Consider the following 13,403-nt stretch of genomic DNA (forward strand, 5'->3'; position numbering starts at 1 on the left):
TCCCCTCAACCTACCACGCTGTTAAAAAAAACCATTGAATCATCATTTAATTACACATTTGCAGTTTCAGATTTTAAAATAAAATTGTAATTAGATGTTCTGTATTTGATCTATGTATAAGTAAACCATCTTAAATGAATGAAAGTAGACTAAATGTAAGAAAGAAGAGTATTACTATTATAAATCTGTACCAGTCTTTACAAGCCGATGATGAAAATTATAATACTAAAACTAACATGCAAGGCAAGCTGACTCAGTAAATTACATGTCTGAGGTAAAAAAAATGGTAAAAATAAAATAAAATCCAAGACTTTTAATAACTATATTGTATTGTTGTCTGTCTTGGCTTTTTGAAAATGTAAACTAAGCCCATACGACAGCTCATTAAAAACAACCCAGATTTATGGCTTGTAAAAAATAAAACTGGTTAGGAAAATGACAAAGATCGGTTTGTGACATACACGATGGCCCCTATGTTTTACAATGACCCCGATGTTTTAAAAATGGCCCCTATGTTTTAAAATGGCCCTATGTTTTAAAATGGCCCTATATTTTACAATGGCCCTATGTTTAAAATGGCCCTAAGTTTCACGATGGCCCCTATGTTTAACGATGGCCCCTATGTTTTACAATGGCCCTATGTTTTAAAATGGCCTCTATTTTTTTATTTGGTAGCTTAACTCTCAGATGGTCTCAATGTTTTAAATTGCTTGTTATGTTTTATTACGTTTACTAAGTATGTTTGTTTGTAGCTACGCTAATCTTGGAATCTTAATTATCTGTAAAGATTGGTCTTAGGGTTTGAGATAGTCAATTGCACTTAAGATATAAACGCGGTGTTAAAGTTTCCTCACTTCAAATAAGTAATATATACGGTAAAATGGTATTTGTCCTGTCTCTGTTTATACGCATAACTTCAGCCCACATTGGCTTAGGGCACAATAAGTCATTCGAAATACGAGTCAGCATTTCATTAGAAGAGAAATATAATAGCTTTGTCAATAAGCCATATGGTATGATACTACCTTATTAAATAAGGATCCAACCTGGTTGCCCATTTTTAGCGCAATTTCCATTCTGGAGAATTGCGTTTATTAACCCGTCATTTCTGGATGGATGAATGGATGTCCGCAGCTTTAAGGCGTATCTCCTCCTCAACGAAGCAATATCGAGGACTAGTTCCAAAGCAAATATGTTAAGCAAGTTCCAAGGATGATTGTGGGCCAAATAAATTGCCGAAATTCCTATCCGGGTATCCCGGAAAAGCCAAAAAAACCTCGAAAAAATGCAGTTTTTGCTCCATATCTCGGCAACCAGACCACTTAGCGACTTGAAACATTGACTAATCGATTTCTGCCATAATTTAGACCAATATTGCCGAAGAAAGTTTTCAAAAATATCCTTTTGTTCGGTCACAAAAAAATTAATTAAGAACATTTAAACTGAGCGTCGTGTAGATTTTTAGCGCAAAGCTGAGGTTCGAAAGGATTTTACCATAGCGAATGAGCGGAGGTTCGAAAGGATTTTCTTTCGAATGAAACGGGAGGCTAGCCTATCTGACGTGGGATCGTTCGCGTCACTGCGCGCGGCAAGAGAGAGAGAGAGAGGCGAGCTACGCGTCGCTCGTTTTTTCCACGTGATTTAAAATTGTTATGGATAACATAAGGAAATTGCGCTTAAATTGTCACTAGACTTTTTAATAACTTGTTTTCAATACGGCAAGGCATATTTACCCATGTAAATAGTAAAGCTATCATTGCCCTTGGCTTGTTTAATATAACTACAAATTAAGATAGCTATGTTGCTTTAAAAAAATAGAATTAAAAGTATAGTAGTAGTTGAGATTGTAAGCTTTACAATGTATTTGCATTTATTAAATGTTGCTTTAAATTTCTTTTAAAGTTTGTTTTCCTGATAAAATTATTCCCTAAGTCTGCACAAATATATGTCCAACGGAAATTATCGTTGAAAAATGACATTCTTTCTATTACATAAATTTTCTTCGAAAGCTACTGTATAAGTCCTAACCATCCACAGGGCAGAGGCAATATATTCCATTGGTTTCTCGACCGGTATAACTAGCCGCCATTACTTTCTCTAAATTGTGTTGGGTACCCATCAGAGCTATATGGACTCAAAGACGTTCTACAATCTCAATCCCGGACCGAGATCCAAACTAGAGACCTCTGGGTTAGACGTCGAGCTATCTACCACGCGGCCACATCGTCCCATATTGTCGAAATTTACTTTTTTCTTAAAACGTGTTCACTTGTTTGATAAATTCTGTTCCAGTATACCAAAAAAAACGAGCAGAATACGTCAATACAAATTGTCGAATCTCATTTAACATTTGATGCCCAGCTACGTGGCTGTTGACTGCGTGGCTGTTGACTACGTGGCAGGGCAGGTTTGAAGTAGACAAAGGTGATCAAATTTAAACTTTTAATTTAAAACCTGTCAGTTTAACTTTAAGTGGGTAAGACAGCCCTTGTGACTAGATCATTCTACTCAAGAGATCCGACTACTGAACAATGTGAGTGTTCTACATTTTTACTTTAGTAAAATAAATATTTTTTTGTTTAACATAAATGTAAACTTTATATAATATTCTTGTTAGATAAGAAATAATTTTATAAATGAAAGACATTTTGCGAAAAAAGTTGTCATTTTTTTAACAGACGGTAGAGTCGTTATCGTAGCTATCCTCAGGGAAAAAAAAAATATAACTATGTTCTCTTAAAAGTGGAGAAGTAAAGTAAAAAAAAAGTTCACTTGTTTCGGTGAAGAGATAGTGTGGTCAGCACTATGCCCAGCCGCCTTTACTTTCCCTAACGTGAGTTAGGTACCCATCAGAGTTGGGTGGAATCAGGGACGGTCTACTGACTTGAACCTGGATTCGAACTCGAGACTTACTTACATAAAAGTAGAGAAGATTAAAATTCTTTAAAACTTGCTTTAAAAATTATTTAATTATTGTTTGTGTCACGTATCCATTCTATTTAATAGCAGTGTACGAGGCTTATCTTAAAGTTGAATAGTAAGATATCGTAGTTAATACATGTTTTAAATTTATTCCTACTTCATAAAACATGAAAGTCGGAATAGTTGTTCTTACACATAGATCGACGTAGTCGGTTTTATTTGGATGGACATGGCCATAGCTGGTCAGCTGGTCCACAGTGTCCAAACATGCAACAAAAATATTTTTTGAAATAATTATATATATATATATATATATATATATATATATATATATATATAAAGATATATATATATATATCTATATAATAATAATATTATATATATATATATATATATATATATATATATATATATATATATATATATATATATATATACAGTGCCGACGCCAGGTTATTTAGGCGAAACTTATTTCGCAATTTTTTTTTAATTTGGTGTCGGATTTTTCTCCCATACCTCTAAATGCCCCCCCCCCCCCCCCCCCCACTCTTTCCTCGACCGCGTTGCGGGGTTTGGTGGTATAGTAGTTCAGACCCTGTAATTAATCTCAATTTTTAAAGACTGCGCTCTTCACTAGCCACGGACACTGGGAGTGTTAATAGTATTCTCAAGGAAACAACAACATTTGGTATACAATCTTTCAGTTTTGGTTGTACTATATAGAGAAGCATATCTAATGGTGATATATGCTTAGGAAGCTAACACTTGGCATTACAGGTTCATTTAATTATTTTCTACATCAATTGTGAACAAACGGAAATATAAAAAAGCAAAATGAGTCGTAAATAGTCCAAATAAGGGAGGAGGGGGCACATTTTCACCATCTCGAATAGGCCTAATTTGAGGCGGAGGCGAAAAAATTGATTGTTGGTACTGGGCACCGAAATAGATCGCTACGCATTTGTGTATTACCCTGTCTATAGTTTATACAATTTAATCAAATTTGTAAATTATTAGGCACTGTTTAATATGTCGATTGCCCATTTTTGCGCACCCCTTTGGATAGCGCCCTAGGCGGTTCGCCTTATAGGTTTCACCGGTCCTGTATATATATATATATATATATATATATATATATATATATATATATATATATATATATATATATATATATATATATATATCCTAATATATAAAAGCCAATGTGCGCAATTCTCTCTATCTCTCTCTCTCTCTGTGTCCGCAAAATATTTTCACAGGCTATGATATCAGTATCTTCAGCGATATATGGAGAACTTGTTATGGACTTTAGTTGAAAATAATATGGTAGATGTTTTAAATGTATAAACAAAATTTCATAGTTGTGACAAGAACGCGATAAACAAGGACGTCACTAATGTTTATACTAAAGAAAGACCACTAAACTACTGGCGTCATCTTCCGATTTTAGAATATAAAGAAAGGAACTGTTTCATTCAAATTTGATTTAAATCTACGTACACTATGAAATGTATACAATACAATTTTCTCGGACTAAACTTATAAAATTTAGCCTACTTTATCTATTTGGATTCTAGATCTAGAGAGTCTAGATCTAGATCTAGAGATTGTAGATCTAGATCTACGGAAAAACTAGAATTAGGACTTTGACTCTAGAGATTGACAGAGATCTAGATTCTATCTAGATCGAAAATCTATTCCACTAATAAACGTCTATACTAACCTATTTCACGCCTTAATTATTTTATAGAAATCTTTGTTTGTTTAGCTCTGGAATTGGCTATTTTTGGGATAAAGCTAAGTAAGTTAAGTTTATTAAATACCTCCTTTATTCTTAATGATTTCTTAGTTGGCTATATAGCTCATATGACAGAGTAATTGATACCATGTGGGTGGTATGAGTTCGAGACTCATGAAGTCAATCCTAAATATATTTTTTCAATTTTTTTTAATATGTGATATATAAAGTTGCCTATCGGGACTTGGTGGGACACGGGGCGGGTAAAGTAGAGTTCACCCGTTTTTGTCTTTTCAGCATGTGAAAGGATAGTGTGGTCGGACCCATGCTCAGCCGAAATCATCATCATCATCATCATCATTCCTTTATGGCCCCTAGGGAGCAAAGGGCTGCAACCACACATCTCCAACGGACTCGGTTTTGGGCTGCTCCTCTAATCTGTGCCCATGAGAGCCCAGCTGTTTTTGCCTCTTCTTCAACCGTTCTCTTCCATGTTTTCTTTGGCCGGCCCACCCTTCTTTTCCCCTGGGGATTCCAGTCCAATGCATGTTTTGCGATGTTTTCTTTTTCTTTTCTTAACGTGTGTCCGATCCATCCCCATTTACAGGTCTTGATATCTTTCTCAATTGGCTGTTGCTTTAAAATTTTAAAAGATAAAAACAACATTACTACCATTGAACAGCCGGGTTTTTAACGAAATCTTTTAAGTCTCTTAATTTTAAGTCTCTTAATCAGCGAGTGCATTTTATATGGTATTGTGTTGACTAATACTGTATATAATTTGGTTTTAATTTTTCTAATAGGTATTGGTAGTCTTTGCTATTTTAAACAAGTATTAACATTGACATAATGACTTTTTAAAAAGCTGAATTACAAATCATTTCATTACTCACTTTCCGTAGATATATATTCTTCCCTAGACAAAAAGAAAAACCGGGTAGCCTATTTGTAAAGAGAAGAGAGCTAAAAGTCACCAGAATTGCCCATTCAACGGGTACATTTGGCTAGTCTATATATAATTCTCATTTTAGAGACGCTAGAAAACACCAAGCTGTAACCGCGCCTAGCAGTCCCCTCTCTTCCTCTCTAGGCATATCGCTACCACCCCCATCTCCACATGGTCTGGTGAGCTGTGGTTCACGCTAAATGTTTACAATCGTAGAGACGGGTTTAGGGGCAGATAATTTAGTTTCAAACGATTTTAAACTTAGGGGAGGTAACTAAGAGGAGGCTGCTTTCACGAGGGGGGGATAGGGGTTGGGGGAAAGGAGGGTCTTAGTGTTTTAAAGCAAATATTTTCAGTGGCAGCACAGGTACTGTCGAATTCACAAATTATAAATTACTGAAAAGTAGAAAAAAAAACAACAACTAAATAGCGGCGTATGATACGCCGCGGGTCGGCTCGTATATATTTAATTTAAATAAATCATGTCTAGCAGAGAGCCATGGTGAGCTTCAAGTTAATGCTCCTGGTACTTGCTGGCCAACTGGTCTATGGAGCTAAGGTGAAGCAGCCGAAGCAGAAGAAGCAACAGAAAGACGATACCCTCTCAGCCGCGACTTTAGGATTCTCCCAGAGACTTTACCAGAAGGTGGCGCTCGACAAATCGAACATCGTCTACTCTCCATACAGGTAGTGTATTGGTTCTAGCTTCTGACACACAAAAATCACACCTATTGATCACAAAATCATCGATTCATTTTGCTTATATTTTTGTCTTGGTGTCGCGCCCTAAATGGTGTCGCCCAGTGCGGTCTGCATTGATATATATATATATATAGGATTATGTGTTTTATTTGCTAATATAGCATCCACGCAATTTTGACTATGACATCACTTGGAGCAAAAGAGAATACGGAGAAAGAAATGTTAGAAACACTTGGTGTCAAATCTCGTTCTAAAGTGTCTGCTGCGTATGAGAACTTTACAAACGAGGTAAGATTTGTTATTAATTAATTTTAATAAGTAATTTTTTAAAAAATATAACTAGTAAACAATAATTTGAAGTGTCAATTATATGACGAAGGATTTATTTATACTTAATGTTAATTTTAATGTTTTTTTTTAATATAATTAGTATATAGTAATGTGATGTGTCAATTATATGACGTAGGCCTATTTTCAAACCAAAATTATTATTTTTTATTTTGTTTTATAAAATTATTTTGCATTAAAAAAATAATGTTTTTATACTGTCGATTCAAGTCAAAATTAGAAAAAGACATATGCTACAATTTGTGTAGTTAGGTTTCGTTGTAAGACTAAACCAGTGGCGTAGGCAGGGGTGGGGTGGCGGTTAGACGGGTTACAACCCCCCCCCCCCCCATGGACCCTCTGTAAAAAAAATGTTACTGTAATAATACCACTGTTACTTATTTAAATCTATTTCTGAATTAGTATATATGTATAATTGTATATGAATGTTTGAACAGTCATCTTAAAACTGACGCAATATTCTCTGAGTTGGTTATATTCCCCCCCCTCCTCACCACCTAAAACGGGACAGACTGTAAAAAATTGTAGAGCGATCTGTTAAGTACATTTGGGAAATGCGTAATGAGGTACCAAAGTACCATGCCGCCAGAATCATAGGTTTTGAAACAGGTAAAACTCTGTAAATATTGTTTTCGCAATTGCCAGTAAACAGGTGTGTGATCAGTACATGGATGTAAACCATACGTTATCATTAAGTTAAAAAATATCTTTAAAGAACATAAAAAACAGTAGTTAATTTAAAAAACGATTTATCTGAACAGTAAGACTAATATTCTAGACCTATATTTAGACTATTATTCAGTATGTTCCACATATTAGCTTTAGTTTTTTCTAAAAGATGGAAAAGCTTGATTTTATACCCACTCTGATTTCGAAAACTTTCATTGTTCTGTAATATTTTAGCATTCATGATGACAAAATATTTAATTCTGATCGTAGCAACATATTTTTGTAAAAACGAATATAGTTAAGCTACTATATTACAAACTAAAGTAATTATTGATCTGTTTTGACATTCACAATTAACATATTTATATTAAGAGATGGATCATTTCCCTTGGTTCGTTTGTCTTAAATAATATTCTAGGAATCATTATGTCAAATTGTTTTTTTAACAGGGATTACAAAACAGATTGTGTTGCGTTCATTTCTTTTGGTTTTATTGTGTAATTTTGTTTGCTTTTTGTTTAGAGTGATTAATTGTTTTCTTTGTCGGCCTACATCGTGTGTTTTTTCTTATTTGTTCAAAGTACTACTTTTAAATTATTTTACATCATAGCGAAGCAATGGAGTACAGCTAGTATATATATATATATATATATATATATATATATATATATATATATATATATATATATATATATATATATATATATATATATTGCTGGAAAAACTTTGAACCCCCTCCAACACATGAGACGATCCTGGCTACGCCACTGGACCAAACTATTTTTCCTCTGAAAGATAAACTCAGTCCAAGATGTCACTATAAACATAGGCAACGCCATTTTTGTCAATCCTGAAGTAAAAATCAAATCCAAATTTGCTAAAGAAGCTGAGACCAAATTTAGCGCCACAACAAAGAACTTTGACTTATCCTCCCCTGGAGGACCCGAGAAAGCAATCAACGACTATATTGCTGAAGCCACGAAAAACTTGATCAAAGACATAGTGTCAGAAGGTAGCTCTTATATTCATGATATAATTATGAAGTTATGTGTTCGGATCTAATCGCTGTAACAATATCAGAAAAATCAGAAGACGCAATAACCTCTTAAGCAGTGTTTCTTTCAGACTTTTTCTCCGTCCATAATGAATCCAGAGTAAAATTACTATGTCTATATTTTTTAAAAAGATAAAATTAAATTAAATTCATCTCATTTTGGTCTGTCCCTATGACATAGATCAAGTTTAAAACTAATGTAATTATAGAAAATTGTATGTAGAGTATATATATATATATATATATATATATATATATATATATATATATATATATATATATATATATATATATATATATATATATATATATATCTAAAAAACTATATATATATATATATATATATATATATATATATATATATATATATATATATATATATGTATATATATATATCGTTTTTTAGATATATATATATATATATATATATATATATATATATATATATATATGTATATATATATATATATATATATATATATATATATATATATATATATATATACTTAAACCGTCGGGAATTTTCAAGTATCAACCTCCACCCTCACAATTAGTTTATATGGTATTTAAGTGGAAAATATATACTCAAACCTTCGGAAAGTTTCAATTGTCCGCCTGCCCCTACCCCTCTAGAGGAGAAACATTATCGTAAGGAGCCCTGCTTGAGTTTATTCAAATACTAAACAACCAATATTTTAGGTGCCTTGTGGTTTCTACTCATGTCATTAACCAAACGTGGCTATCATTTGTTTTGGTGCTTGTTGTAAATCTGTATCTATACAACAGTATTTGGAATTTTGTAGGATCTATCACAGAACTGACCACTTGTAGCTAGTATAGCTGATAGTACTAGTTGTAAATCTGTATCTATACAACAGTATTTACAATTTTATAGTATCTTTTCACAGCTTTAACCACAAATAGCTCGTATAGCTTATGGTGTTGTAAATCTGTGCCTTTACAACTGTATTTACAATTCAGTAAATCTGTAGACCTACTAAAACAACTCTATTTACATTACAATTTTCCAGGATCCATCACAGCGGACACCGCCATGGTGCTAGTCAACACCATTTTCTTTAACGGCACCTGGGAATATAAATTTGGCAAAGCATACAAAGAAAAGTTTTTTAAAAATGGCGGCAAGAAAGCAAAAAAAGTAACACTTTTCTTCAATGTGTTTAAAAACAAATATTTTTTTTAAAAATAAAAATAAAATAAAATCCTTGAAATACAAAGTTAACAAACATTAAATGTTGTATCTTCGGTTTAAATATATCTCTATGTTTTACCATTAAGATTAACACGATGAGCGTAGAAATGGACATCAAACACAAGAAAGATGAAACCAATGAAGTTGATGTGGCCGAACTGCCGTTCCAGGGAGGAAGGTTTGCTTTGTACATAGCCCTGCCCGAGAAGTTGGATGGTATCGCAAGTCTTGGTATGTTGACAACAACATTACACAGTTATTAAATAAATCCGGAGTGATCTCCCCTAAACTTTCTCGAATATTCTTATATATAACGCTACGGGCATTGCAGCTCGGGATATAGATGTGATTTTTTACAATCTTCAATTAATTTTTAGTTACTTAAACTTTTAAAAATAGAATAGAATCCCGTGCAAAAATAATTGTACACCAAGTGCTGCCAAACAATATGTGTATAATAGTGCGGAATATTATTAGTACTTTATAAATTCACCTGCGTTTTTTTTAAAATCGGAAATAGCGAAAATATTACTTCAGGTCAACGGAAACTATTCAACATTTGAAAGAAGGCAGAGAATTAGATCTTTTACTTACTCGTGAAATTTCATTTATCTATCTGAAATAGTACTCAAGTTATAGACTTTTGAAAAATTGAAAGTAGAATAAGTCCCACTTCCGGTTACCGGGAATCGCTGATACAGAAATACAAATTTGATCATATACTTATATATGAAATTGCATCAACATAGCTTTAACGGTACTCAAGTTATCTTGATCACAGACACACATGAACACACACACACACACACAAACATATGGACAGAATTGCCAACCCAGGTTTTTTTAATCGATTACGCATAAAACGCCTAAATTTTGATAAATCTAGATATTTATTTTTGGCCGATTAAAATAAGTCCCCTATACTTAGTACTAAGTGTAAAACAATGAAAACTGTCTAAATTTTATGTTAATTTTGTGCATGATTACAATACGTCCTCTATACTCTGTATAAGAGACAGTAACAAGATTAACAATATCTTAATATTAACAAATGGAAAATGAAAAGATTATAAATATCTTTTAATTAAAAAGTTTTTTGAAGACTCAACATTTATATTTTAACAATTATTTGATATTGAACTTTGTTGCTTGCATAATGTGAAGAAATCATTTTGCGAAATTTTTAATTTTACATTTCGTATCTAAAGAAAGTTTAATTATATTCTTTTTGTTTGTGAAATTAAAACTACTCACTACAAAGCATTTTTTACTTGTTTTATTATAAACGTAATCTGTCCTTGAACTAAATATTTTTCAGAGAAATCTCTATCAGGTCAAAATGAGATTGATCAGCTTTTTACTGGACTCAGCAAGAAAACTGTTTTTGTCCAAATTCCAAAGTTCACGACAGAATCAACACTTGACTTGAATGAGCCTCTGCGTGAACTTGGTATGGTCGAAGCATTTGACTCTGGGGCTGACTTTAGCCGCATCACCACCTCGAGTAAGATTTTAGTTTCCTCTTATAAAAAGCTAATGCTTTTATTATAGCATTTTCAATTTTTAATTTCCCATTCTCTGAAAGCTATAGATCTGCATCACAAATCAAATATTTTAAATACAACATCAAATTTAGGAATTAATAAATTCTGCTGTCAGAAGACACTATATATATATATATATATATATATATATATATATATATATATATATATATATATATATATATATATATATCAATATATATATATATATCAATATATATATATATATATATATATATATATATATATATATATATATATATATATATATATATATATATATATATATATATATATATATATATATATATATATATATATATATATATGCGTGTGTGCGTGTTTGCCCTAGTCTATTCGCGCGTACCTTTTTGTTGGTCCATTCCCCCCTCACCTTTGGAATGATTCACCTCTACAGGAAAAATCTTCATCAGCCAAGTGATTCACAAGGCCAAAATCGAGGTCACGGAGACAGGAGTTACAGCGGCTGCAGCTACTTATGTGGGACTAATTCTTACCTCAGCTCCCATACCCAAACCTATAAATTTCAAAGCGGATCACCCATTTCTCTACTTCCTCAGGGATAATCAATCCGGGCAAATTTTGTTCCAAGGAAAATTTTCCGGCTGAGTAGATCAAAATAAACCTTGACATGATTTGAATTAATATTTTTTCATTTGTTATCTTTTAAAAATAAACCGGGAATGATCTCCCCTATACTTTCTCGAATATTCTTATATAACTTGGAATATAGACAAGATTTTTAATTACTTAAACTTTTAAAAATAGAATAGAATCTCATAGAAAAAAAAAGAATTGCGCACTAAGAGAACGCCAAAACAAAATGTGCATAATATTTTTAGTACTTTATACATTTACATGCGTTTTTTGAGAAATCGGAAATAGCGTAAATTAGTACTTCCGTTCAACGGAAATTACTCAAAATTTAACAGAAGGTAGAACATTAGATCTTTTACTTACATGTGAAATTTCATTTATCTATCTTAAAAAGAGTACTCAAGTTATAGGCTTTTGAAGAATTCAAAGTAGAAAAAGTACCACTTCCGGTTATCGGAAATCGCTCAAAAGTTGATCAGGATCTACGATTTTGATAAAATACTTATATATAAAATTCATCAACCTAGCTGTAACGGTACACAAGTTATCGTGTTTACACACAGACAGACACACACACACACACAGACCGACACACAGACATACGGACAAGATTGCAAAATTATGTTTTTCCGTATCAATGAGGTGTAAAACGTCGAGATTTGTAAAAATCTCGATTTTTTTTTTTGCACGATTACAAGACTTTCTCTATACTTCGTATATACGAGAAAGTAAAAAACCATTCATATTTCTGTTACAGCGGCTGCAGTTACTTATGTGGAATTTGGTGCTGAATCAGCTCCCATACCCGAACCTATAAATTTCAAAGCGGATCACCCATTTCTCTACTTCCTCAGGGATAACCAATCCGGGCAGATTTTGTTCCAAGGAAAATTTTCCGGCTGAGTAGATCTAAATAAACCTTGACATGATTTGAATTAATTTTTTTTTTCATTTGTTATCATTTAGGTAAAAAAAACATTCATATTTCTGGTTTAATGTATTCATACACACAACACTTTTATACATCAACGCAGGCATGTTTTCGTTTCAAGAAACCTGAACTACATGACTACCTAAACAACGGTACAATAAAGCTTGGAAGAAAAGCTCATTATATAAAGCTAATTAAAATATATTCATAGGTTGAAAAATTAGCTAACCACGTCTTCAATACAAAATATTGAGCTGTGCGATAAATCCCAAAACTTGAACGTCTTTTGTGACTATCCAATCACCAAAACATTATAGGTTGCAGACTTTTTTTTAAAAAAAACAGTAAAAGAGTATGAACATTGAATCTGTATTTTAAACGCCGCTCATAAAGTCCTACTTTTCAAATAAATTTCTTTCAGACGTTTTCTCCTGCCGTGGTGGGGAGAGCACTTGAAATTTCCAAGGGGCGCTGTTTAATCTCCGAAGGGGGCTGAAATTGTTTAAAGTACATATTTCTTTATGGTTTCATGACAAATGATCTCAGGATAAAAGATTTCAGACAAAATAATTCAGACAAAAAAAACTCAAGTACAAATGACCTCTAGACAAACGTTCTTTTAACAAATGATCTCAAGGACAAATGACCTCATAGACAAAAGATTACAATGACAGTCACTGTTAACATTTGAGGGGGGAGGAGGGTTGTTTGAACAATC

General features: G+C 32.7%; 1 protein-coding gene across 2 annotated transcripts; it reads left to right on the plus strand.

Annotated features, from left to right (window-relative positions):
• Window positions 1-2,388: 2,388 nt before the first annotated feature.
• LOC131950200 (antichymotrypsin-2) lies at window positions 2,389-11,833 on the plus strand. 2 transcript variants are annotated; one of them, XM_059312261.1, is made up of 8 exons: window positions 2,389-2,533; window positions 6,097-6,293; window positions 6,470-6,596; window positions 8,121-8,337; window positions 9,411-9,538; window positions 9,679-9,823; window positions 10,911-11,096; window positions 11,555-11,833. In XM_059312261.1, exons 2-8 carry the CDS (start codon window positions 6,106-6,108, stop codon window positions 11,764-11,766), a joined length of 1,203 nt encoding a protein of 400 aa, XP_059168244.1. In that variant the 5' UTR covers window positions 2,389-2,533; window positions 6,097-6,105; the 3' UTR covers window positions 11,767-11,833. The 2 variants fall into 2 exon arrangements, with proteins under 2 accessions (XP_059168244.1, XP_059168243.1); XM_059312260.1 differs by having other exon boundaries at window positions 6,100-6,293.
• The last annotated feature ends 1,570 nt before the right edge of the window (window positions 11,834-13,403 follow it).

Source organism: Physella acuta, unplaced genomic scaffold, assembly GCF_028476545.2.
Source record: "Physella acuta isolate Inbredline_101_S28 unplaced genomic scaffold, ASM2847654v3 ptg000744l, whole genome shotgun sequence".
Classification (NCBI taxonomy): Eukaryota; Metazoa; Mollusca; class Gastropoda; family Physidae; genus Physella; species Physella acuta.